Source organism: Athene cunicularia (genome assembly GCF_003259725.1).
Source record: "Athene cunicularia isolate RWA chromosome 3 unlocalized genomic scaffold, athCun1 chr3_part1, whole genome shotgun sequence".
Classification (NCBI taxonomy): domain Eukaryota; kingdom Metazoa; phylum Chordata; class Aves; order Strigiformes; family Strigidae; genus Athene; species Athene cunicularia.
Window position 1 is genome coordinate 72,244,229 of NW_020799097.1, and position 27,214 is coordinate 72,271,442.

The window sequence follows — 27,214 nt, forward strand, 5'->3', positions numbered from 1 at the left end:
TGCTTCAGAACTGGTTTAATATGTCTTCCTACATTCTCCAGAGTCATATCAATACATTTTTTTGTCTCTGATCCTGTAATACCACTACTATTATCTTCATAGCACAATATAGAAGTGTCTTTTATGAGTCTGATAGAGAATTTACCTAATAGTGTAAACACCTCATCTGTATCAACTAAAAAAACAGAATGTTTTTACAGCAAGGGGTTAGTTTTTTGGCACAACAGTACACAGGCTTACATAGTCTTGATGCCAAGTATGTCTTGTGAAAAATATATGGTGCAGTGATTGGGAAAACTTCTCGTGATGTGATTACAAATAGAGAGAGGTGTGAAATTGCAGGTATACTACAATTACGAAGCATAAGCCATGTAGTTAACCTTCTCAGTACAATATTTTACATGAAGTTCACACCTGGAGTTTACATTTCAGTACTCTAAAATTACACTTCAGCTACAGTGTAAAACTAGAGCTGGAATGGGATATTCAAGCATGTTGAATAACCTTCTGATAATATGAACTAATGCCAGGTTTAAAGAAATACTGTAATTTCCATGTAACTAAGGGGTATTTTTAATCCCTGCAACAGAATCTCATAAATTGCTAAATGACTTAGCATGTAAAGAGAAACTGGAGGACTGCACTATACAGACTCCTGATTTGGCTTTTAGGTGACAGGTGAAGATGAAGAACTGAAGGGCAGATTCTGCAGCTCAATCATCATTAAATTTAATTTAGTCTATAAATTGTTATAAGGTAGATTTAAATCAAGATAAGGACAGGATGGAGATCTGGTTCACTGTAATACATATACTCTCACTACCAACTTTTATGATTTACATACACTTGTTTTTATTATTATGCAATAGCATTCTATAACATTTTCTTCTTGTCTTAAAACACTGTGAAACACTTCTGGATACTTGCTAGCAAACATTATCTTTGCATTGACTAAAGTAATCTTAATGCATTATTTTTTCAGCAATAGCAGTTCTATATGATCTACTGATATTATTTAGGATATAGGTATTATCTAATTATGTAAGACTTTGACAAATATAAAAAGAAGGACATAAAAACTCAACATGTTCATATACCTTAAAATCTGTCTTCTGATAGTTATAAGTGTATGTATGTGGCTTGTGGAAAACATACAGTTTCCTAGGGAGAAAAAAAAATATATGTAGGAAAATAATCTTAGTATAAATTATATATATATATCAAATAAATATCTATTTCATAGCATAAGATACTAATTTTACTTTCATGAATAAGACTCCCAGCTATTTATCAAGAATGGTTCAACATTTTTAGTTTCATAAAAGGTGAACACAATTCATCTCCAGAGAAAGCAACTGACATCAATTTCTATTGTTGCTGCACTTCTACAGTTTTCCATTGGAGGTCAGGGCACTAATTTGTTCAATTTGATTCTATAAATGGTAATAAGCTAAAATTACTCTAAAATTTCCATGCCTACCTGAAAATTACTGTAATAAAGTTATCTATAAAGTATCACTGTAAGGAAGAACTATTTTTTATAGTTTGTTAATGTGTTTTTTCAATTCTGTGGTTGTTTGCACACTTTCAGAAAGCTACTTAGTTCCTGACAATTTTTTCTGACTTTGATTTAACCAAGGGAACATAAAAGACTTTGGCTTTATTTGAGAATGGTATCAGATGTGAAGTCCAATGTTTTATATAAAACAAATGTTTTGGTTATTCAGAAACTTCACAGGGATCCTGAACCATTGCTGACATTTCAATTCCTACAATGACTAAAATTTTCCTAATTTCTGAAAGTTGGTATGAACTCTGAATATTCACCTTCTTTTCACTGTATCTGAGATGTAAGCATGTCAGACAAGAAAATGCTTCCAACAGAACTGACTGGTAAAATGAAAATCTTAGGTGCCTAATTTCTTCTGAGTGATAAATTCTTCTAAGGTCAATCAAGCTGCTTTGTTAACAGTTACATTATTAGTTCACTGCAAAAATTAGCAAATGCTCACCCATTTAGGGAGAGGAATAAAAAACTGACAAATGCTCTATACCTTAATATCACAGTGGTCTACAAAAGGTCAACAGTACCTTGGGCTAACAAGTTAAAAAGTTAATATTTTACATTCTCTCTCTATGACACTGTGGGCAAGACTTTGAAAGGAAAGGAAATTACTTTGCTTGTAATGTTTTTTTCTGAACACCCTATCTTCCTGGACCCGGGGCTCCCCAAAAGTAGTCAGGCAAACTTTTAACATGGTCTAAACTGATCTTTTATTGCTAAAGTTCTTGTAGTGCTGCTGCTGTAAAAGTTATACATTATCCCTTAGAGAGGGAGGAGAGTTTAATATCTGCTCAAGAAAACACTCATTTATGAAAATAAAAGCTTCACAAAGAAATCTCAGTTACAAATTCAAATGAAGAAAATCTGGGTGAATTATCTGATAAAATTACTCCCCTCAACAATATCAGATTCTCTAAAGGATCTATATTGTACGAGGCTTCTTAAATCTGAAAGACAGAAACTAAAGATATTATGCTACAATTACACTAGCTTTTTTATGTTTGCAGAGGTATTAATGCCTTGGAATTATACTGAAAAGGGGGTGAAAGAAAGCACCTAGTTGACCAAGCTGAGCTATGCTGATGGTAATAGAAGACTTCCATATTTTTTTTTGCCTTAGAATTGTGTTGTTCAGTTGCAGGCTGTGTCTGCCCAGTGGCTGACAGGTCGGGCATGTGAGCACCCTAATGGCTTCACACTTCTACCAACTTCCACCCACATTGCAGTCTGACAAGTGTTTTGCGAAGCTGGTGGTTGTGTTCTCTGCTGTACTCTGGAGGACATACCAAAGACACAGCATGGAGCTGCACCTACAGACTCACTGTCAACAGGGGCAGGAAGTCTGACCTGAAGGGGAGCCTTGGGACCACTCTGAAAGGTAGGACAGTTATACAAAGACCTGTTGAGAAGATACACTTTTTATATAGTCATGTTTTGCATTTTACCGTTGTTATACTGTAAATTTTATGGAATAAACCACAAAACCTCTGTTTCTTACTGGAAACAAATACAGAAGTCTTCAAAGCTAATCCAGGTTTCCCTGGAAACAGAAGTCCTTTCCAACTCGATTTCTTCCTTTGATTTATCCCCTGTCTGGATGTTCATATCAGTGTCAGCTGTTTCTGACATTTGTTTTGCATCAAAATTGATATTCTCATGTAATTCATCTGTAGAGTTAAGAAGACACACAGTCAACACAGTGACAATATGCACATTAAAGTAGTATTATTCTTATATTGAAAAATTATTCTAAAATTACCAGGATATTTTCCATACATTTCAGACTTTAAAAATAAAAAGTAACCCACTAACCTAAAAAGCTCAAAAGGTGATGGAACAACTCTGAACAGATATTCGTTGTTTACATTTGCAACTGCTTAAGTATTCTGCCTCAGTATACTATTACATGCTGAACTGTGCACTAGAACCCTTAACACCAGCATGTTAGGTAAACATACATAGGAATTCTGCAAACCTAAAGTTATCTATATAAAGAAAATGAAACTTTGTCCAAAGCTCCTATTCAGTGAAAAGCTGATGAGGCAGTATCATAAAATTTTTACAACCCACAGAAAATAAAAAATACACAGAACTGTAGAGGACACAAAGACCTATCCTTGCCTCTAGTACTTATATAATATGCTCTGTGATGCTATGCACACAAATCAGTTTAACTACTTGTAAACAAAAATAGATTTGAACTACATGACATGAATTTTCTTGTAGGATAAATCAGAACTACTGTCAGATTCATACCAAAATATAAACACAGAAATGTCATGTAGATGCATTTTGCAATAATTGAATAACTTTTAAAATTGTAATGTCACTTTCTCTGCTTTTACTCTGTAAGATTAATATAAATAGTTATTAAAGATGTTTAATCTGGCCCAAATATAAGTTTTGAGAATAGCTCAGAACAGCTGAGAATAAAATAGAACATCTCAAACATGAACAGCTATTAATTCAGAATGTTTGCTGAGGAAAAAGATGAGATATCCAAACAGGTAAGGTATAACAAATGAGAAAGCTAATTTAAATGTGCTTTTTAACATTTCATGATCAGCAAGACACATAGTGATGTGCTAGATAACTAATGAGTTTATAAGATGTAGGTGGCTCAAAATTAGTCTACAACTGTTTTTCAAGAATTGAAAGGAACGTAATGTAAGGAAATGCACCAAAGATCTTTTTTTCTTCCTTACACTATGGAACCACTACCTGAAAGCTATAAAATTTAAGCTTTTTCTTAGATTTAAGTTAATGTGGGTTTTAGCCTCCAGTGAAATAACCACAGTGCTTGGCTTACATATGTGCATATCACAGAGAGGATGATGAAGGGGTCACCAGAGCAGAACTATGCTCAATGTCATCTTCCTGTGGCTCACTTGCTCCTTTTTATTCATTCTGATCATGAGTACTAGAGTAATACTTATCAAATACACAAGGCTATGATATGAGTATATAATAAAGTTAAACACCACAGAGAGCTTCAGAAAAGGGAACAACATATTTGGATTCAAGAATTTTGTGCTACTTTAGAACTCAAGAAACAAAGTTTAATGTTACAATCAAGCCCAAGAGTAAAAAAGTAACTTGATGAATAAGGGAAAACATTCAAGCACAGAAGTAATAACAAAACACGCACTGTAACAAAAAATAGAAGAAAAAAATAGATCGATAACTGACCACAGTAGCATACAAACTAGAATAATTAATCCAAAAAGGGAAAAAAGAAAGAGTAGTAAATGAACACAGATTAGTAGAGTTTGTCACAAAAATGCCTATTTATATGGTAAGAAAATACTGTGCTGTGTGAACCCCCCAATTTATTAGAAAGAGCAATGTTCTTAAGAAGCTGAGAAGACACATTTTAAAGCAATGTTCTTAAGAAGCTGAGAAGACACATTTTAAAACAGTTTAGCATCAAACACTGTCATTGGTTTTGTTAAGTGCTCATCATTTTTCAAGCACTGGCTGTTTACTGAGATTCTTAAACGGAAATCAAGCTCCTGATCAAACTGACTACAGTTTTGGGTGCTAACATTTATTCAGTATCTGGATGCTTTGTATCTGGCTCTTTTATAGACATGAGCTAGCTCTATAGAACACGGTAATAAGCACATTAAAATGTTTGCTAGCCAAGTAAATGAAAAGCACAAGAAAATACTACCTTGTAAAGAAAGTGTTCAAAATTGAAATGAGTCCCCATCTCAGTTTTCAGTGAGAAGAGATAGACAGGCTGGCTTATTGAAATAGAGGTACAAAACCAGAAGTGTCCCATTTACAGCAGAAATTGCAAGAACTTAACAAACCAAATGTGAAGATTGTAGGTAGTTTCCATAACAGAGCACAGAGATAATAGCAGAGGAAATACCCAATCCACAAAATGGTACTTAAGATATCTTTAAATGTAAGTTTTCTACCATGAGTCTGAAGATTAGCAAATGTTTTAAAGAAATGGAAAGTGATCTAACCAACTACTGATTATTTAGTTCAGTGCCAATAAACCAAATTTCAAATGCAGGCAAATAGGTAGATAAATTAAAAGGTAAAATAACTTTATCTAGGTAGAACATGTCGGACTATTTTAGGGTTTGGTTAGAATATTTTTTTTTGGGAGGGGGTGAAGGGAGAGATTTTTTGATGAAAAAAAAGATCGCACAAAGAAATGGAAGTATCATACATGCATTGCCTTAAAGAGAGTTGCATTTTCATTACGAAGGAGTACTACATAATGCTGCAAAGCTGAAGGCAACCAAGCCATCAACTTCAGGTCCACTTTAACAGAATGTCAAATTCTAGCTAATTTTAAGGAAAATATATATAGTCCACATGATCAAAGATTTTCCACCTTACTGACTACTACTTCAATATATGCTGTATACACTGTAATGTCATACTTAATTCCAGCATGCTTATTTGAAATTTCACTTCCTGTTTTTGTCATTTCAGCATGCATTTTAGTTTATGGCTCTGGACAAATACTGGAACAGCAAGATTTCTGTGAGATAACAGACAATCATGGTTGTGGTTTGAACTCAGCCAGTAGCAAATTGCCACATGGCCAGTTGTTTACTTCCCCTGCCCTGCCTCAGTGAAGTGGGAGGGACAAAAGAAGAAATCTGTGGGTTGAATAAAAAAAAAAAAAAAAAAAAAGAAAAAAAAAAATAACAAAACCAACAGTAACCATAGTAAGTCCAAAATGGGTAAAATGCAGCAGTGGCTCACCAAGTGGTGACTAGTATGGAACCCATCCCCAGCCGCGATCCGGCCACACCAGAAAATCCTGCCACACTAAAGTGCTGAGGCTTGAACAATAGGCCCAAGCCAGAGCTGACTTACAGATGAATCCTGTATATTTTATAACTAATAGCCATTGTGCTAATAGGTATTATACTAAGTTATAACAAACCACCTCTTATGATGTAAAAGGTGAAAGTATTGAAGCCTGAGCAACAGGCCCCAAGCCAAAGCTGCTAACTTAGTGTGTAGTCACTGACAAAATATGTATGATCATTAATGAAAGATGTAGCTTAGATATCATATACTCATTACTGGTAATGGATGCAATGAAAACACGTCTATCCTGAATGTATCTTTCTTCTTCTCCGTGTAGGGGTGAGTTAACAAAGCCGTGAAGCCAGCGGTCTGGCCTTGGGACAGATGTATGGCCTTGTTTTACAAAGAACATAAATAAATAAGATCAGGAGGGAAACTGGCCTGGCCAGGCTCTGGAGGAATCTAATGAGAGAGTGACACCAGATGTTCCATTCAAAACAAAGGTGCCAGCTATCCTGGCTTGCTGATTTTTGGGTATATAAGGCTGGACTTGCTCACAGCAACTTTGGACGCCTCACCTACGGGTGGACACACCACACAGGATTTCCCCCTTGCCGGGACTGGCTCTCCAAACCCTCGCTGTGACTGGGGCTGCCCAGCCACTGCGGGTCTGGGTGATGGTAACATATGCAACGGGTGATGGATCTTTCTTAATCACTGTTCTCTCTCTCAGGTAGTAATGATTTGATGCATTACCCTGTATTTTCCTATTTGTTTAAGTGCACTGTTCTGTCTTTTCTTACTGTATGTGTTCTGTATTATTCTGTTACATTATTTAGTTATTTTAAGTAAAATATGCCTGCTCTTTTCACTCTGGTGTCTGAGTTTAACCCTAATCAGCAAAACACACACTGACCTGGAAACTGAAAACGTGCATGAAAGCACGTGTCTGCCTATATACTGAGCATGACATTACATGACATGGAATGCTCCAATGATCGATTGGGACCCGGGCCTCTAGCTGTGCTCCCTCACAGCCCAAGCAAAATTAACTCTATCCTGGCCAAAACCAGGACAGTCTCCACACCTTTTTCCATACCATTTACATTATGCTCAGGTTCCAAATACATTCTAAGGAATCACACCCCCTTCCCCCACTTTCTTCACAGGTCTCACAGGTATCATTCCCTCAGTCTACAGGTCATTCTTCCACAATGTCTGCTGAGTTCATTTAGTCCATAACTTTGGGTTCCATCTGTCATGACAGTCTATAAGGCTGAAGGAATGAGGTGCAGTTTGCTCAGTTGGTGGAGCCGGAGGCTTTGGATGTGGCAGGAGGATTTTACAAAGCACCAATTGCAATAACAGGGTTAATTGACAGTTTGATTCATTGTCTATTTTCACCCAAAATCAAATCTCCTTGAGGCACACATCAGACTTCTCTGTCCTTCTGTATTACCCACCAAGTGCACCCAGGTCCTTGGGCAAAAGTAATCCCACGCATGGGTTTACCTTTACCCAATGCAGGAGTAACCCTGTCTTCCCCAACATATTCCTAATGCACACTATGGGGGCTTTATCCCCATCCACGGTATGTAAGAGGCTTGATTGAGCAGTGCCAGCTTGCTTGGTATATCCTCTGGTATTGGCTAACTAGGTGGCTTTTGCTAAATGCACGTCCCAGTGTTTGAAAGTTCCAGCACCCACTGCTCTCAGTGTAGTTTTCAGCAATCCACTGTATCGCTCAATTTTCCCAGAGGCTGGTGCATGGTAGGGAATGTGATGTATCCACTCAATACCATGTTCTTTGGCCCAGGCATCTATGACGTTGTTTCAGAAATGTGTCCCCTTATCTGACTCAATCCTTTCTGGCGTGCCATGCCGCCATAAGACTTTCTCCTCAACGCCTAAAATGCTTGTCCTGGCAGTGGCATGGGACGCAGCATAAGTTTCCAACCAACCAGTGGCTGCTTCCACCATTGTAAGCACATAGTGTTTGCAATGCCAAGTCTGTGGGACCAATCCATCTGCCAGGCCTCCCCATATTTATATTTTGGCCATCATCCTCCATACCAAATGGGCTTTAACCATTTGGCTTGCTTGATCGTAGCACATGTCTCACATTCATGGATTACCTGTGCAATAACATCCATCGTTAAATCCACCCCTCGGTCAGGAGCCCATCTATATGTTGCATCTCTTCCCTGATGGCCCGAGGAGTCATGGGCACAGTGAGCCATAAATTGTTCACCCTGATGTTGCCTGTCCAGATCTACTTGAGCCACCTTGATCTTGGCAGCCTGATTCGCCTCTTGGTTGTTCCGATGTTCTTCAGTGGCCCAGCTCTTGGGTACATGAGCGTATACACGGTGTACTTTCACAACCAGATTCTCTACTCGAGCAGCAATATCTTGCCATAATTCAGCACCCCAGATGGGTTTGCCTCTGCGCTGCCAGTTGCTCTGTTTCCACTGCTGTAACCATCCCCACAGCGCATTTGCCACCATCCATGAGTCAGTAGAGAGTAGAGCACTGGACACTTTTTTTGCTCAGTGATATCCAAAGCCAGCTGGATGGCTTTCACCTCTGCGAACTGACTCGATTCACCTTCTCCTTCAGCATCTTCAGCAACCTGTTGTGTGGGGCTCCACACAGCTGCTTTCCACCACGTTTCCCCACAATGAGACAGGACCTGTTGGTAAACAGGGCATATCGCTTCTCATTATGCAGTAGTTCATTATATGATGGGGTCTCTTCAGCACATGCTACCTCTTCCTCTGGTACCATTCCAAAATCTTTGCCTTCTGGCCAATTTGTGATCACTTCCAATATTCCTGGATGGCTGGGGCTCCCTATTCAAGCCTGTTGTGTGATTAATGTGACCCATTTACTCTACATGGCATTGGCTGCATGGTGTGTAGAGGTGACACTCCATTTGAACACCCAGCCCAGCACTGCCAGTCGGGGTGCCAGGAGGAGCTGTGCTTCAGTCCCAATCACCTCTGAAGCAGCTCGGACCTCTTCATATGCTGCCAGTATCTCCTTTTCAGTTGGAGTGTAGCGGTCCTCTGATCTTCTGTATTCCCAACTCCAAGTCTCCCCTGGTGCTCTCTGCCAGAGACTTCAGGCAGGGCCATTCTTCCTGGCTGCAGTATAGAGCACATTTTTAACATCTTGTCCTGTACGGACTGGCCCAAGAGCTACTGCATGAACTATTTCCTGCTTAATTTGCTCAAAAGCTTGTCGTTGCTCCAGGCCCCATATAAAATCACTCTTTTTCCGGGTCACTTTATAGAGATGGCTGACAATCTGACTGTAATTTGGAATGTGCAGTCTCCAGAAGCCCACAACACCCAAGAAAGCTTGCTCTTCCTTTCTCTTAGTCGGTGGGGACAGAGCTGTTATTTTATTAATCACCTCCATTGGAATCTAATGACGTCCATCTTGTCATTTTACTCCTAAAAACTGAATCTCTTGTGCAGGTCCCTTGACCTTACCACGCTTTATGGCAAAACTGGCTCTCAGAAGGGTTTGGATTATTTTCTCCCTTTCTCAAAAACTTCTGCTGTATTACCCCATACAATGATGTCAATGTACTGTAAGTGTTCCAGGGCTTCCCCCTGCTCCAGTGCAGTTTGGATCAGTCCATGGCAAATGGTGGGGCTGTGTTTCCACCCCTGAGGCAGTCGATTCCAGGTGTATTGGACACCCTTCCAGGTAAAAGCAAACTGTGGCCTGCATTCTGCTGCCAGAGGGATGAAGAAAAATGTGTTGGCAATATCAATCGTGGCATATCACTTGGCCACCTTTGACTCTAGTTCATACTGAAGTTCTAGCACGTCTGGCACAGCAGCACTCAGCGGTGGTATGACTTCATTCAGGCCACGATAGTCTACTGCTAATCTCCACTCTCCATTAGACTTTCGCACTGGCCATATATGTCTGTTAAAGGGGGAGCATGTCGTGCTGATGACTGCTTGGCTCTCTAGTTGACGAATCAGTTTATGGATAGGGATTACAGCATTTTGACTGGTGCGGTATTGCCATCGGTGCACTGATGTAGTGGCAGTTGTCACCTGTTGTTCTTTGACCCTGAGCAATCCCACAACAGAAGGATCCTCTGAGAGAACAGGCAACACAGACAGCTTAAATCCTTCTGTTTCCTGGGCAGGTATACCGAAAGCCCACCAATACCCTTTTGGGCCCTTAAAATACCCTCTCCTGAGATAATCTATACCAAGACTATATAGAGTGTCTGGGCCAGTCATAATGGAGTGTTTTTCCTACTCTTTTCCACTTAGGCTCATCTTAGCCTCCAATACAGTCAACTGCTGAGACCTCCCTCTCACTCCTGAAATACAAATGGGTTCTGTGCCTTTAAAATTTGATGGCATTAGGGTGCACTGAGCACCAGTGTCCACTAAAGCCTTATATTGCTGGGGGTCAGACATGCCAGGCCATTGAATCTATAAGGGCCAATAAACTCAACTGTCCCTGTCCTCCACGTGACTGGAGGCAGGGGTCCTTCAATGTTGGTCATAATACTCGCTAATGACAAATGGGTTAGTGGTATGCATGGATTTCAGTCTATTCTTGATCATTTACTTCTTGTGAATACAAGTTAGAAGTTCTTCTCATAGGATCAGGAGCAAAGTCCACCTTCTTGCTCTGTTTGGACACTTGATTACTGTAAACTGGAGCAGCATTTCTCCTAAAAGAACGCTGTTTTGTACTTGTTCTTCCTTCCAATTCACATACCTGCTCTTCTAGGAGGTAGGAAGGTTTTCCATCCCATTTCTTCATGTCTTCTCCATAGTCACACAGGCAATGACACAGATTCCCCCATGGTGTGTACCGTTTCTCTCGAGGAGAGAAACGACTGCTCCTAATAGCCGAGATTCTAGTCCGTGCAGGTGGGGACTAGGACATGTTCTCTTTAAGTTGCTGAAATTCTTGAGGTAATTTCTCCACAGTCATGATGAGGGAGGAAGAGAGACTTTCTTCATATTGTTGTAGTTGGCGAGCCAGTTCATCCACTGTTGGTCCTTCTTCATCTCTGCAGTCCATTAATGCTAATGCATTGGCATATGATGATGGTGTGCTCCGTACAAATTTCCACCACATGGGCCGGGTGCATCACACTTCACCTGGATCTCTGGGTAGCTGTGCATTATCTAGGTTATAGTAAACCATCTCCTGCACAGCTAGCTCCCTCAAGTACTGAATACCTCTGTCCATAGTGGTCCAATTACTTGGGCAACATATAAAATCTTCCTTCAAGGGATACCTCTCCCTCACACTTGACAGAAGTCGCCTCCAGAGACTGAGATTTTGTGTCTTCTTTCCAATGGCTTTGTCAATGGCCCCCATCCCTAGATAGGGTTCCCAGCTGTCTGGCCTCCTTGCTCTCTAGTTCCACGCTGCTGGCCCTGCTATCCCAGCACCAGAGCAGTCAGGTAACGAGTTGCTCACCTGGATGGCAGCTGAAATCTTTTTGCATGTCTCACAACTCACTCAAGGATAAGGATCAGGTGACTATCACTGGCTCTGCCTCCTCCTCCTCCTGTTCTCGTGATGGGCCTGGCTCATCATCACCCTGTACACCAGGAGGGGATTTTCTTGTGTATTTCTTCTGATGTATGGGCTCAACTGACACCGTCATGGTTGGTTCTCTGGTTCAGCTGCAGCGCCTGTCCTTGGGCTTGTAGTGCCCTTCTCTTCCTCTTGAGGGTGCTGAACAGTGTTTAATAGCACCCAGTAAGCGTGGGCTATGCCCTAGCATGTTGCAGTGAGCTGTGCTGCTCTGGAATTACCCGGGTGACAACATACTTTCTCCAAATATTTTACTAGTTCTTCAGGATTCTGCAGCTGTGCAGGAGTGAAGTTCCAATACACTGGAGGTGCCCACTGTTCTAGGTACTTGCCCATGCTACTCCACACCCCCAGCCACTCATAATTCTCCAACCTTGGGGGTAGATTTCCAAGGGATACTCTTAAATAGTTGCTTAACCCTGAACAAAACCTGAACCACATGCAGGAACACACTAGCTCCTAGCAGTAAGACGACCATATTAATATCAACAATCCAAAGGTATCTGAAATTTCTGAATTCCTCAAACACAATTGTAAAGAGCCGCAAGGCCAAAGACAACACCCCATCACACATAAGCATCACATAGAACAGCAAAAGCAAAATCTTAACCGAAGTCTCAGGGACTGTAAGCAACAGCATGGAAAGAAAATACATACTGCAAATGAGGTGGTAAAAATCTTAAGGAGCCAAGTGATCAACATTATTACCCATTCTGTCATTAGCTCAAACCTCGTGCCCCATGTTCGGTGCCAAAAACTGTTGTGGTTTGAACTCAGCAGGTAGCAAATTGCCACGTGGCCAGTTGTCTACCTCCCCACCTCCCACCCCAGTGAAATCAGAGAGGGACAAAATAAGAAATTTGTAGGTTGAATAAAAAAAAAATCAGTAATAGTAACAAAAACAACAGTAACAATAGTAAGTCCAAAACGGGTAAAATGCAGCAGTGGCTCACTGAGCAGCAACTGGTATGGAGCCCACCCCCAGAAGTGATCCAACCACACCAGAGAAACCTGTCACACAGACCTGGAAACAAAAAACACGTGAGAGCACGTGTCTGCCTATATACTGAGCATGGCGTCACATGATATGGAATGCTCCCGGCCCTCTAGCTGTGCTCCCTCGCAGACCAAGAAAGTTAACTCTATCCCAGCCAAAACCAGGACACATGGGAATATTGTGATACTGCAACCAACTTCCATCAGATCTAGTATCTGCACCAGAAATATATTGGAAATCATAGAAAAGCACTTCATCTAGAGATTATAACTGCTTTATTGTAACAACAACATAGGCAGAATAATTTTAAAAGTAAGAATTTTCACAAATTAAGCATAATTGTATGGTTTAGGACATTTTTTTTGTTCTGGGAGATTTGGAAATCTATGATTTCCTACTCTGAGGACACTCTAGAGAAAAGACAGTGATGCACTATACTTTTATAAAAACATTTAATTGCACTTGGTGAACCTCAATAGCACAAAATTTCAGTGAACTTTAGCAGCCTAAGTAGTTCAATGAGAATATTTTTAACTTTACTTCTTTTTTTTTTTTTTTTTTTCAAGCAAACATAAAAGGACAGAGATTAATAAACCAAGAGGTTGAACTATTGAAAAGCAATTATTTATCCAGGAAAGGATTTGTTTATATGTGAGTTTACTTGTAAAAAATCACTATTCTCAATAGGAACGTTTCCAATCTGCTTCGAGTGAGCAGAAAGAACTTTCCTGACATCAGACTATTCATATATTTAACTATCTAATGACCTGCAATCAAACTCTGAAGAGACAGTTATTGGATTCTCATTCACATACTTTGCAAAATTTGAGCAATTTTTAGCTATGTTTAAAAGTATATTTAACCCCCCATACTCATAAATAAAACATGTTTTAAAAGATTTCTCTGTTTCCCTCCGTTTTGATTCATGATTCATGCTCTCAGATATTCTGTGGAGTTGAAAGACTCATAATGAATAGTTTTGAAGTAATATAAAGTAACAGTCATAACCTACAGTGCACAGCAGAATGCAAAGCACTAAACCAAGTTATATTACAAATGCTCCTTTCCCAATGTTTTTTTTTGTTTGTTTTAAGAATGATTTTTTGAAGATGTAATTAATGAAACCATTAAACCGAATTGTATTATTTAAAGAAAAGCAATCATACCTGTACCATCTAATAGGAGCACAGAGCTCCAGTCTTTGAATCCTGTAATGATTAGTAACATTTTTAATGTAACGTTGGAATAAATGGATTTTGCATAGAGAAATGACAACACATGGCCAGATGATGGAAACATGTCCACTTAATTATTTTCTTTGGTTGTGCTATGGGAGCTTTTCTCAATGGCAGGTTTAAAGAGTCATCTACTGCAAGCTACTGTATTTCTATTAGGTTTTGGCATTGAGCTTGTGAAAGGCTAACTGAAGAATGTATTTCCAGCTCATTAACTTGCAGCATTTTGATACAGTGAGATTCTTTTGGTTTTGTTCTTTTTTTACTGAGATGTTATTAATAAAAATAGTAATTAACAAGAAAAGACATTTAAACAATTGAAATCATTATCAGTTCTTAAAAGTATAACCTTAAAATTATATCTTTTGCCTTTACTGAACATATATTTACTAAATTTGTTTAAAAACTTCTCATTAGTATAGGCTTTGGAGAAACATGATTTATATTTGCTTCAATATATTTTAAAATCATAAATGTATTCTCACTCTTCATTATACTTTTGGTACAACCCAAGTTTTTTGTTGGTATTTTTTTACCTCTCTTTAAAAACTTATCTTGTATTACCCTAATTAGGGGTTACTAGATATGCTTGATAGGTTGCACATTTTTCCAGAGTGAAGATGATGTTAAAAACTCAAATTATCTAAACATCTTGGGTAATATTACTGGGTTTAATTACTGTAGAAGTTAGGAAGTTGTGCATATGCTTTAATGGAGAAAATATTTATTTTATTTCTCAGTTATTGGAAGAGGGTATCATAGACATTTACAGAGAACAAAATGAAAATTTTAAAAAAGTTTTAAAAAATTGCATTCTATACTTTATCCCCCATGTGAATCAACCTTCAAAAATGCTTAAAATGAACAGGCTTCTATATGGACTGAAGAATTGAAAACCAAAACAAAGGCAAGTGTCACACATATGAATCATGGTGTAAATAAAGCATGAATCGTATTCACACATTTCATATGTTGTTCTGCTCTGAGATTCACTTTCAGAACTCCAGTAAAAGGGAAGGTGTTTCCTAGCAGTTAGTTTTAGGAGAGGTTCATTGTGTACCAAGCAAATCTGGTTACTACTTTTAAAAAGAAGGCTCTTACTAACTTCTCCTGACAAAACCCTTAAAACATTCACTTAAACAAAGAAGTACTCATTGTTAAAAAATGACTGTTTGAATACTTTTCAAATACTGATTTTAAACACATTAAAAAAGGAACATTTATTAAAATAGAAGTTGTCATTTTTTCTTGCCTTTTATTTCAGAAAAAAATATCTGTTATAATTCAGTGATAAGAAAAAGAGCTCAGTACCAAATCCAGTATATTTTACTTGAAAGTAGCTTATGAGAAGTGTTATTTTTTCAAAATATTCTGTATATTAGGTATTTTTTAATACCAGTATGAATATTCTACTCTATGTGATTATACATGCTATAACAGTTCTTTGAAATCTTTCCCCATAAAACCAACATCCATAAATAACAGTGTTGGTATTTGTACATGAGGATTAACATTGAGGCCAAACAATATGGGAATGGCAGAAATCAGAATATAAACTTCAAAAACACTTACCTTTACTGCGTCTCTCTGCATTTTGCTGCCAAAAGAGGGTGGTCTCCTATATAGTGGAAAAAAACAAACAAACAAAAAAACCCCAACGGTGATTATAATCTTTCATTACTTCATTAAAGAAAATACTTGGGTTTGGGGCGGTCCCTCCTGATCTGGAGAAACAGACTAGTAAATTATCATTATAGTTTTGTTTTTTTTTTTTTTAAGAAAAATAGAAACAGTAAAATTCACTGTCGTACCTACATATATATCACCAATAGACAGACTGATGTTATTCTAGAGAAGTACATGAGATTGGGAGTCTGGGAGCTGTTCTATATGCCTACACCTCTGCTATTAAAAAAAAATGTTCTTAGGTATTACCGTTCTTTGAAAATAAAGTAAGTTCTATTCTAAGAACTAATTAGTCCTCTTCTAGAAACAATTTTGTTCTTTTCTATTCTTTCCATTCTTGGAAAGTAGAGAGGTTCTTTTCCAAGAAGCATTTCTTGATGTGTAAGTGTAAACAACTGTCATTGGCACACCTGATTGCTAAAGTATCTTTTTTTTTTCTATCAGTTGCATAAATAAAAAGTAGTCTGCTCTTTTTTAATGTTTTCAGCAAACAACTTTACCCTGTTCAATCCCATTTCCAAACTAGAGCTGCTGAACTAACATGAATGCAATATCAACTTACATTTAAAGTTGAAATCAAGTTAGCCAGCCTTTCAGAAAGTCCACTCATTAAATTTGTGAAGACAGAGTCCTTGTCTTTGAGAGATTAAAATCTTTGATACTGTTAAAAATGTGTGCCTAGTCATCCTTCCTTCTCACTGCCCTCTTACCTGCAATATGACATACTCTGCATAACTCACTTGCACTTTTTTTTTTTTTTTTTTTTTTTTGGGGAGAGCTGGAGAGAGATTCCACAGTTTCCAGCTTATGTCCTGTTTGGATGTAGTACTATTAATGGGTTAACTGGACTACCTTTACCTTTGCAAAGATAAATATTAAAGCCTAAAAAGGCTATTGCAAACAAATTTGCAAGCTTCTCTTCATCCCAGGTCTCCCTTTAACAAGATTTGTCATCCTTTACCCACCCAAAGTCCTCATGTACGCTCATCTTTACATGTGTCAAAAGTGCTAATGCTGAAACTGATAGCATTGAGCTGGGCAACATCTGGACACATACAGTGATTTTCTATTCTGCATTTGAAAGAGGAGTTGTGGGAGCTTTACTGACTTGGAGCTGCTTTTATGCTTTCTCAATACAATATAGAAACATTTGTTAAGGGGCAAACTGATATAATTTAGAGAGTTTGAGTAAGTCAGACTGGATGGCAGGTCATAACGGTACCTAAAACTTGCACAAGGTCCCTGTGCTATAACTTCAGGTCTGTCTCAACCCTCCTATTACAGACTACCCCGCATATGCAATATAAAGGGATCTGTGAATGCTTCCTTACAGGAAAGCCTTATGGATTTCTTCTTTAATTCCTAGCTGCAGTAAAATTATTCCTGCAGTATTTTAGAGCATCTCCACAGGCCCAGAATAGGCTCAGAAATCTCGTCCCTGTCAAAATTTTAGGTTTTTGATCTTCTCTGAAACAACTAAAGGAAAGAGTTGAGAAAATAAACTACATATTTAAGAGTCTCTGTTTCAAAATAGTTAAGTACCAAATAATTTAATATTTATAAATTAACTGCAGTATTGTTTATTGAGAAATCTTGAAAGTCCCATTTTTGCACAGAACAAACCCTAAGTTCTATTCCAATTCCATTGTTTCTTAAAGAATCTTCATGAGTCAAAGCTGAGGACAGATCTAATATAAACAGCAATAAAGAGAAAAATACAGACATTGCTGAAATTGTTAACAGTTGGTTGAACAATTTGGTAGTTGAAATATGTTCCAACTTACATGTCCCTTTTTAGATTAATTTCTTGCTCTGGAGAAAATGAGCTAAAAAGTACAGAACAGGATTTTTCAATTGCCCATGTACTTCAGCTCCTCTTTCCAGACTTCTGTACATACAACTTTGCAAAACAAAATGCAAGCTATGATCACTTGTCACGTGACATTGACAGTCATGCCACAACACCTGGGTCTGAAAAATCTCTAGTAATAAATACATGGACTGTCTCTCCCCTTTAAACTCTTGACTTCAGAAGTACGCATGCATAGAGCCGTCCTATTTCTGCATGGGAGTCTACAACTTGCAAGACTCCAATATTACCAGATTCCTTGTAGGAGTCACAGGATTTACCAAACAGGTACATGTCAGCTGTACAATTTATCAAGTTTCTTCTCAGAAATCCTGCATATGTTCATAATATAAAAATCATCAGATCTACTGTATAAGCCTTGGAGACTGTAATGGTTGCACTATGAGTCTAGCACTTTCTGCACTGTTCATGGATCATGTACATGTGATCCATGCTTCTAGTATTGACATGTGGCAGCTTACTACAGAGCTACTTTGTTGGTATTAACAGCTGGCAGCAGGAAGTCCTGAAGAGATACAGAAAATCCTCAAAAAACTGCTTCAACAGAATTGCCAGTAAAGAAGAACATAACCTAGAAAATCTGGATGCTTAATAATGTTATTTCAGCCAGTTTGAGCTGTGAAAGTAATTTAACCACAGTTGTGTAGAGATTCCTGTAGGCTCATTTGCTTAGTTTTTGGAGCATAAACATAGTCAAAAGCTGTCTGCTTCTCTAACAGTACAGGATGTGTCCATCTACCTAAACCTCACTGATTCTGAGACAAACTGGCAGTGTCAAGGAAGGTCTCATTCTGTTATGCTATTGCCTCAGCTACAGCAACTAAGACATTGGCACAAAAAGAGAAACTAAAGACATTTTTCCTCCTTAATGAACACACATTGTCTGAAAGGTCAGCTTTGCTGCCACGGTATCTGATAAAGAAAGAAATAAAAAAAGACTTGGATCCAACTGTGAAACATGAAAGGATGCACACACTTAGGGAGAATTCATTTACTTATTGTTCTTCCTGCAATCAACATGAAATCCGATAGAAAAATGCAAGGAAAATAAGCTGGTTAACTTAAAAATCTAATTTATCATCTATTATGTTTTTTAATCATTAATCCGTAATTGTAAAGATAATGGTAATTCATAAATTTATAGCTATTTTGTTACCTTCAAGTATTCATTTGTATTTTTCAGCCTCCTATCTATGTCATTATTTTATTCAAATCCACCAAATAATGTTTTACAATTTATCTGATATTTCTATAAAACTAGTATCCTTTTCTATTGTAGAAATGATGCATGGCAAAACTTTTCACACCAGTTTCTGTAAAAAAAACACCAATCTTCTTCCAAAAATAATCTCCCTGAACATAATTGCAGGTGAAGAAATAAAGTTTCAAGTACATCCTTTTTAAGATCAAAAATAAATTTTAAATCTACCTTCAGAATGACAAAGATGACCAAAATATTTCTTAAGATCCAACCCTGTATTAGATTTCTAGGTTTGATGTTGACCTGAGAGTTGTATCGTCTATAGTCACCGGGATACAATCTTTTTTGCCTACTCCCACATCACTGTTTTCACTAAATGGAATCAGTTCTCATTCAAGGTGTGATGTGGGAGAAGGTAACAAATAGAGTTGGTATTTGAAAAAAGGCAGTGGTACAAAAGAACAAACAGCTGCAAAGATGCACACAGACTGAGGTATGCGAAGAGCTAAAAAATACTATATTACTAACTCAGCTTCTCTTTCATTCAGTCTCTAATGATGGAACCGTCCCAATCTGCATAAGCAAGTACATATTTGTGGGCCTGTCAGAAAGATTCTTTAGACCACAATTGTTTAAATTTGTGTCCCTCTTCTCAAGTCCCTCTACTAATTCATGTGCCTCATATCTCATGCATACTTTTTTCCCTGGAAAAAAAAAGCAAGGTATTTTCCTGGTTTGCAGATTGAAGTAATTTTCAAATCTATACATTTTGTAAAGAAAATAGAACTTTTTATTTTCTATCTAGCCTTCCTGTTGACTCAATACCAATTCACTGAGCTTATGAACTATATCCTAAGAAGGATTAGAATGAGGAGAAGAAAAAGCTTGTTATGACACAACAGTCTCAAATGTTTATGGGAAAGATTAAAAAAGGACACAACAGAACACGCAAACTAAATAGACCAGTATCAATTGTAAAGCAGAAGGTTAAGACAGCTTGTATATATAAAAGGATAGCACTGAAGTAGGAAATATAAGGTAAACTTGAACATTAAAGAACAAGTGTATTGTGTTTATGTCACTGGGAGAGAGTGGCGATATTAACCCTTCTACTCTAGAATGTAGCACTGCCAGGGAGCTTGATGCGGAAGTCACAAAGAGAAATCAGTGTTCTGCTTAAGATTTCTGAATATAGCAATCAGATAAGTCTATCAAAATATCTAGGAGCCATTGCACATTCTGACGGTAAATATATTTGGATTAGCTTTCTCTTGCTTTGTTACTGCTCAACATTTCCTCAAACAGAATACAAAGAGCTTTCTTCTCAAAGGAATCGGAGATAACTTGTATTAAAGAATTAAACACAATGAAGAATATTCAAGTAGGCTTTTGAATAGCAGAGCTACAGGGAAACACTATTAGAGGATAATATTTTTCTCAAAAGAGTTTGCCAAAATTACTGTTTGAGAAAACTGAAAGATATTGTGCAATTTACATATGATGACCTTTATGCATTTTTCTTGACCACAAAAGTGGATAAGAAATAAAAACTAAAGGAAAAAATCAAATTCTGAAAATGTTCTGGTTCAGAAATCTGTAATTCCACAAATAATTTTTTCCAATCAAATGGAAAAAGCTAAAAATCTACATTCACATGCATTTCAATGCATCTTACACATATAAATTACTTACCTTCCTATCAAAGAACAATAAAAGAAAGCTTCTTCATTAAAGAATGGGGCCCTTTTTTTAAAGCATGGTACCCTATTTTATGGACTTGTTAAAGAAAAAGTTCAGAAAATATATTATCTTAATAACAGAGTGATTAAGAAATGTGGAATTTAACTATCAAAAATAGATATTTTATAGTATTATTTTTTCCTAATGCAAATCCACAAAGCTTTCAGAACTGTAAAATCAGAGGGAATGGGAAATTCAGGGGAAAAAAGTTTTTAAAAAAACAATCATAAATCATTTCTGTTATTTGGCATGAATACTTTGGGGACACAAGGGTAATTCTGTGTCTTTCAAGTTGATATTCTTCAAAGAAGGTACAACCAGCTCCTAAAATTTTTCCTTTCATTTATCACTACTCTCTGTTTCTGTGACAACAAACCTTAGGAACAGTGAATCAGATATTCAGTGATGTAACTTTATGTGGTTTACATTGGAGTGAGTGAATTGAAATAAGCCAATTTAAACTTGCTGAGGAACTGGCAGCAGCTGACCGAATTTCAGTCAGCTTAAAGCATAAAACTGCTGCATCCCAAAGATTTACCAAATCTGTATCAAAGATTTTAAAGCAGATGTCTCCTAAATAGCAATCACAGAGTTTAAAATGGGGACAAAGTTATTCATACTTTGTATCCTACAAAATTCTACAAATTAGCAATAACCCAGTGAGTTGGGGATATCCAAGATTTTCTTTCAGTGTTTGCTTTTTTAATCACTAATTGATTTAAAAAAAAAAAAAAAAAAAAAAAAAAAACTATAGTAAGAAAGCTCTCCCATAATGAATCATGCAAAGGTATCCATATAATTTTGATGATTAAAAGATTTAGTATGTGAAATAAAGGAGATTGTTCTGCCAGTTAAAAACATTATTTTCTTTTGTAATCCATACAAATGCAGTCCTACTTACATACTGCAGCTATTAATAGGCATAGCATTTTTCAGCTGAGATCTAAATTGAGGCAAAAGTAAAGTTCAAGTATAAGTCAATTAGCTACTCATGACTTCTTACATTTCATGTCTGAATCAGATTGCCCTCAGACTAAAAGTCACATTCATGTCTTCTTCCAACCATTACAGTTTTATCAACATATCTCTCTCTCTTGTTTTCTTACTTGCCCTTGCCTCTCCTTGATGGCATGTCCTACTGTGACAAAACAGCTTTCTACAATCACATGGTTCTTACATTCTTGAACTAAGGGAGAAAACCAAAGTGACGTTTCAAACTACTTTTATGCTTCCAGCACATAAAGGTCTATTAATTTGTATCTAACTAAATCTATATTTGTACAGCTAGAGAGACTGAAGTCATACAACCAATAATTATTATATATTGTAAGATGCTACTTAAAGCTCCTTTTAACCCTGCTGCTTTTGTACTAATTTTTGTAAGTTGCAATTATTAAAAATACTTTTAAAGGTGAAGTACAAATGAAGTACTAATTAAACTATTGTTTATAAAATGTACAAAATATATAGAATAGCTAAATATCTATTTTATTGCAAAGAATTCTCATTCACTACAGAATTCCCTTATTTTAAAATCATAAATACCCAATAACTATATCCACACATATACATTTTCTATACACACAATAGATATAGAACAGTTTAAAACAACTGAGTTTCAGATCTGAAATATAAAGATGGCATCAGAGTTTACTCTGAAAAGCAATAACTAGGCATTCCAAAAATTACATAGAAAATTATTTCCTTTTCACTTCTAAATTTACCAAACTAAATTGTGTTTTCTTTTTTGATGAAGATACCCCATGACATACTATTCTTAACAGTATGTCTTCGGTCTTCAAACACATTTTGTAACCCTATAGACAGTTACTGTATATCAATCAATACCACAAATGCTATCCCCAAGTATATTTATCAGTTTATCCCAGAAAAGGACAGTAGAAATTTTAAAATAATTATGTCAACTTTACTACAGGACTTTGCAGACAAAGACTTTGTTGCAGATTCTCCTTTACACAGCACTATGAATGAATGCATCTTATAAGTTCTTTAAATTATTTTCTATATTGTAAACATATTGAGTGTAACAGATGAAGTACCCATTTTTACCTGGGATAGAAAATAAATGTAGAGTGAAGAACTGTAGTAAACACTTACAAGTTGAAACTACATCTTCCCCAAAATATAATTGGTTTATTGAGTCGGACCCAGATTTTGAGTATAACTTCACTGAAAGCATCTGTATGTTGCCTAGACTGTTTTTTCCATCAATTTTCTTAAAGTCAAAAAGAGAAGTGCTATCAGATGCTCTTATGTGTTTGCTGCAAGAAGTATGAAACTGAAAAGATACTGGTGCTGCCATGTTGGGTTTTTTTGTAGGTATTGAAGAAATAAATAACTTCAGTGGAGCTCTGCTTGTTTGAATATTTAAGTCTGGATTTCTCTATGTCTCTTATGTCTCTATTTTCCTGTACAAAATATTTTGCATGAAAAAGTGTAGTGCCCAAAAAGTATATTCTTTGAAAATATATACTTTTTTCTCTGTTCAACATATAAGATTTAATGGCTAGCTTGGGCAACCTGTGGTCAGCATGCTGAATCTAATGAATCTGTTTGGAAAAATGTCAGTCTCTCAGGGTGTTGCTCAGGAAGCCTGAGTGTCTATTTCATGGCTGAGGATTTAATCTGAAGGCAAAGCTTCTGAAATTTAAGAGCAGCAAACTCAGCACTGAAGCCTTAACTTTTTTTCCAGATCTAGCCTGAAGTCTTTCAATTAAGAAAAAATGAGTATGCCATTTTAAGGCATGTGTTTATAAAGTTTATGTTTTTCAAGTAGTCATGTGCCTGTGTACATCCTTCACTATAGCTGAAATATGCTAATCATAACATTAATCCATGAAGTAACACTTATTTATAAAGACCCCTGACCATCTTCTTAAGATTCTCCCATCAAATTGATTTTAAACAGCAAAAGCAAAACATTTTTATACTGTTAGCAGCAGGACTTTTAGAATCTGAGGAATAAATAATAAAAAAATAAGGTTAAACCAGAACATATTAGGAAGGATTTCCCACCCAGTGGGAAGGGTAGGGAATTTACTCAAATAGCAGGGAAAAAAAAAAGTTACTGAAAAGTCTTTAAAAACCTATATTTAAGTATTGGGTATTTTCTATTTTGTCTTTCACTATCCTTTGGCATATCAAACTATAAACCAAGGTCAATTAAAAAAAAAAAAAAAAAAGGGAAATTATTACCTGAGAATAATCTTCTGCATTTGAGTGTCTCCCACTTTGATTCGCATCCACATTACTGTCACTTACATTTTCATCACTTTCAGTAACAGAAGGGAGAGAGGATATGGAACGAAATCCTTTTTTGATGGTAGATTGTGGAAAGTGGCTAAATAATAAAACAAACTCAAACACTTTAATCCATACATTTACATTCAAATTACAGTCTTCATAACTACTATTCTTAACAGAATTTTGACAAAATAATTCATGCCTCCTTTATTTTGACAGCTTAATAGGGCAGGACAAAATCTATGTATGCATATATTCCTTATCATTACTGGCTTGGCACTACATACATATATCTATGCTTGAAAGACCTGAACTGTTGCCCTTTTAACCAACCCTCAAAAAAAATGAAACCCAAGTCAGCTGAGGAAAATTAGATCATAATGCCAGAAGTGAATAAATTTCTATGGCACTTAGACAAGAAAAAATATTATAAAGTGCACTACTTAAATGGAGGTAGGGCAAAAAAATATTTTATATCAGAATAGTTTTTGTCTTTTCCCTCAAAATAGGTCTCCATAGCTACCAGACAGCTAAAACACATGATAACCAAGGAAACCTGTACAAGGCCTGTTCTCGTTGTAGTAAAAGAAAGCTCTGTTGCTGACTTCAGTGGAAGAAGTAAAAATTGATGAAAATGTAAATAAATCTTTGCTTGTGAAGTGAACTCGGAGAACAAGATCAAAACAATTTTGCATACGTGCCAATTAGACATAAAAGTGTAATTGTGTTACTGCAGCAATAAAGAACAGAGAAATGTTATCTTAAGCACACATTATCTAGCCCCCTTCTTAAGGATTGAGATAATGAAACGTCAAGATCTTTAGCAGCAACACAGTCACAATTATATTGCCTTTGAATGTTTCAAAATATTTTATTAGAATAAAAGCAAGAGATTAAAAACAGTTTCACTCCCAATTGGGTATCTAAGTCCCTTATCCTATTTAGGCAGCTGTATCACTTGCTATATATTTTTGGTTACTACCTGTTAATTAAATCACAAGAGATTAAATTAGCTGATTGTCATGGAAACCTAGCATAATAAATAAACTGTCCTTGACAAAATGGGGTAAGTTGACCATGAAGCAATCTATTAAATACGAAAAAAAAAAAAATGTTAACATGCAAATACTGCAACATCTTAATTATTATTATCTCATTCTTTTAATAGCCTATTAATGGGTATGGCTTAAAGCATTTTTATGTATTTCTACTCCGACTATTTGAAAGCAAACAATAAGTAATTTAATCTATTTTTAACTGATAAAATGCAACTATACCAGTAAAACAATGATACTCCCAAAATATTCCAGTGTCTTTCTCCCTTGGACAAATGCTGCTCTTCAGAAAAAAAAAAAAAAAAACAACAAAAAACCAAACCAAAACCCAAACAACCAACATATAACTGTTTTATTATCAACCCATTCAATCATGATGATCAAAATGCAGAACCTGCCAAGTATGTAATTTATTCAGTTTACTTAGAGATATACTTAACAAAAGGTGTACACACCTTAAACAAATATTCACACCTCCAGCAATTTAGAAATTGTTGTTGGACTCAGTCTCAAGAAAAGAAATATCCTCCAAAATAACCTAAATCTTTTAGTGCTCACTTGGTATGTGATCTATTCAAGACTTCCTCTGTCAACAGTTCCGCAAAGTAAAGGAGATTAATAATCCTGGCAGTTGTCTACCAAATGTTCACCTCATAAACTGAAGTGGGACAGATTTAAAAAAACAAGGCCCTGATATACTTAATGGTAATGCTTTTTAACTGATCAGTAAGCAAGTGTTATGCTGAATACTGAATACTGACCGGGAGTCATGTTTACATCAATTTCCAAAACTTTTCTAAGACGAGCTGTAATAAAGACTGGTTTTCAAGTGTTTGTAGGACTTCTAAACAGTCTTTAAAAAGGCATTTATATAAAGATGTGTTTTGAGTATAAGCTTCTTCACCTGCATGCCCTCAGGGTTCTTTTAACAACTATAATGAAGAGAACCAATTGTTTTATTCATAAACATTAACATTAAGTGTTCCATGCCAAATATGTGATGCCCATGAAAGTACTGACTGGCCAGTCAGTGACTTCCTTGCTATGTGCAAGATTTGAAAAAGTTTGAGGAAAAATTTCAATGTTATCAAAAAATATTCCTATTTCTGGTGGAAGTGATCCATTGAATATTCTACATCTTTGGGCCCAGTGAGTAGAGAAACTGGAAAAGTGGTTTTGCCTGACAGAGCACCCTGCCCTTCAATGTCAGATGTCCTGAGAAGTGTGCAGTCCACCCAGTGGACTGTCCGTACAGGATGTGACAAGTAGGGACCCATCCCTCAGCTATGTGCATATCCACCCCTCTCACCAGCATGTAGGCTAGCTGTTTGTAGGGAGCAGGATATAAAGCTCTGAGAACCCCAACTTACATCTCCAACAGGAGGTGTGTGCAAGTAGAAGAACCTGCACTCCTGAAAGAGAAGGTGTGCTTGTAACCCTCAGTGCCAAGGGGTTGCATATAATTGCATGTGCATGCCTCTGTGTGCATGATTAGAAATTCTTGAGATTGATTACGCAAAGGTGTTCACCAGTTTGTAGGTGTTTATTAAGATTTTGTAAGCATCTGGTATAGTGGTTTATCTGTTGTATTGCTGCTATCAATCCTAAATGTACAGTTCACTGATTGCCAATTCATTATGTGACATCAATAAATCAATAGAGCGCTCCGATCCTGACATGCTTTAAACTACATGAACTGAGAAGTTTCCCCCTGTGACACAAGTAAACATAAGCCATGGCACTTTGACAGTGAAACAGACTAACAAAACAATGCTAATGTTGAAACTACATTGAATACTTACATGTCTGTGGGTATTGTGATAAGATTCAATCTGTAATTCAAAAACAGGCTAGCAATCTCAACATGTTCTTCAGGTTTCTTTACCACAGCCTCTGGAAAAAAAGCAACTTGTTAAATGTATATTCATAAGAAATACTTAATATTATAATTTTGACAAATAATTTCCATAGGGGATTCATCACTCCCAATGATTCTTCAAGTATCAGAGCATACACCTGAATGGAAGAGAATAAGAGAATGTCTTCAGGTGACATACCATGAAAAAAAAATTTCTTAACACTGATTCTCATCCTGTAAGGTATCATCTATATGTAAGGTTATCCAAGGTAGCTCAACAAATATGGCAACACATTCTGCCTTTGGTAATTTCCTATTTCTTACCCACTACATTTTGCTAGCATGCCTCTAACGCTTTCACATTCAAGCT

At 36.7% G+C, this 27,214-nt stretch overlaps 1 protein-coding gene across 1 annotated transcript in view; it reads right to left on the bottom strand.

Annotated features, from left to right (window-relative positions):
• Positions 1 to 27,214, bottom strand: part of ADGB (androglobin) — a 122,377-nt gene that overhangs the window by 55,511 nt on the left and 39,652 nt on the right. The window contains exons 14-18 of the mRNA XM_026844559.1: positions 26,789 to 26,879; positions 23,884 to 24,028; positions 15,743 to 15,788; positions 3,063 to 3,231; positions 1,098 to 1,161 (exon numbers count right to left, since the gene is read on the bottom strand). Coding sequence (XP_026700360.1) covers positions 1,098 to 1,161; positions 3,063 to 3,231; positions 15,743 to 15,788; positions 23,884 to 24,028; positions 26,789 to 26,879 — 515 coding nt within the window. The remainder of the gene's footprint in view (positions 1 to 1,097; positions 1,162 to 3,062; positions 3,232 to 15,742; positions 15,789 to 23,883; positions 24,029 to 26,788; positions 26,880 to 27,214) is intronic.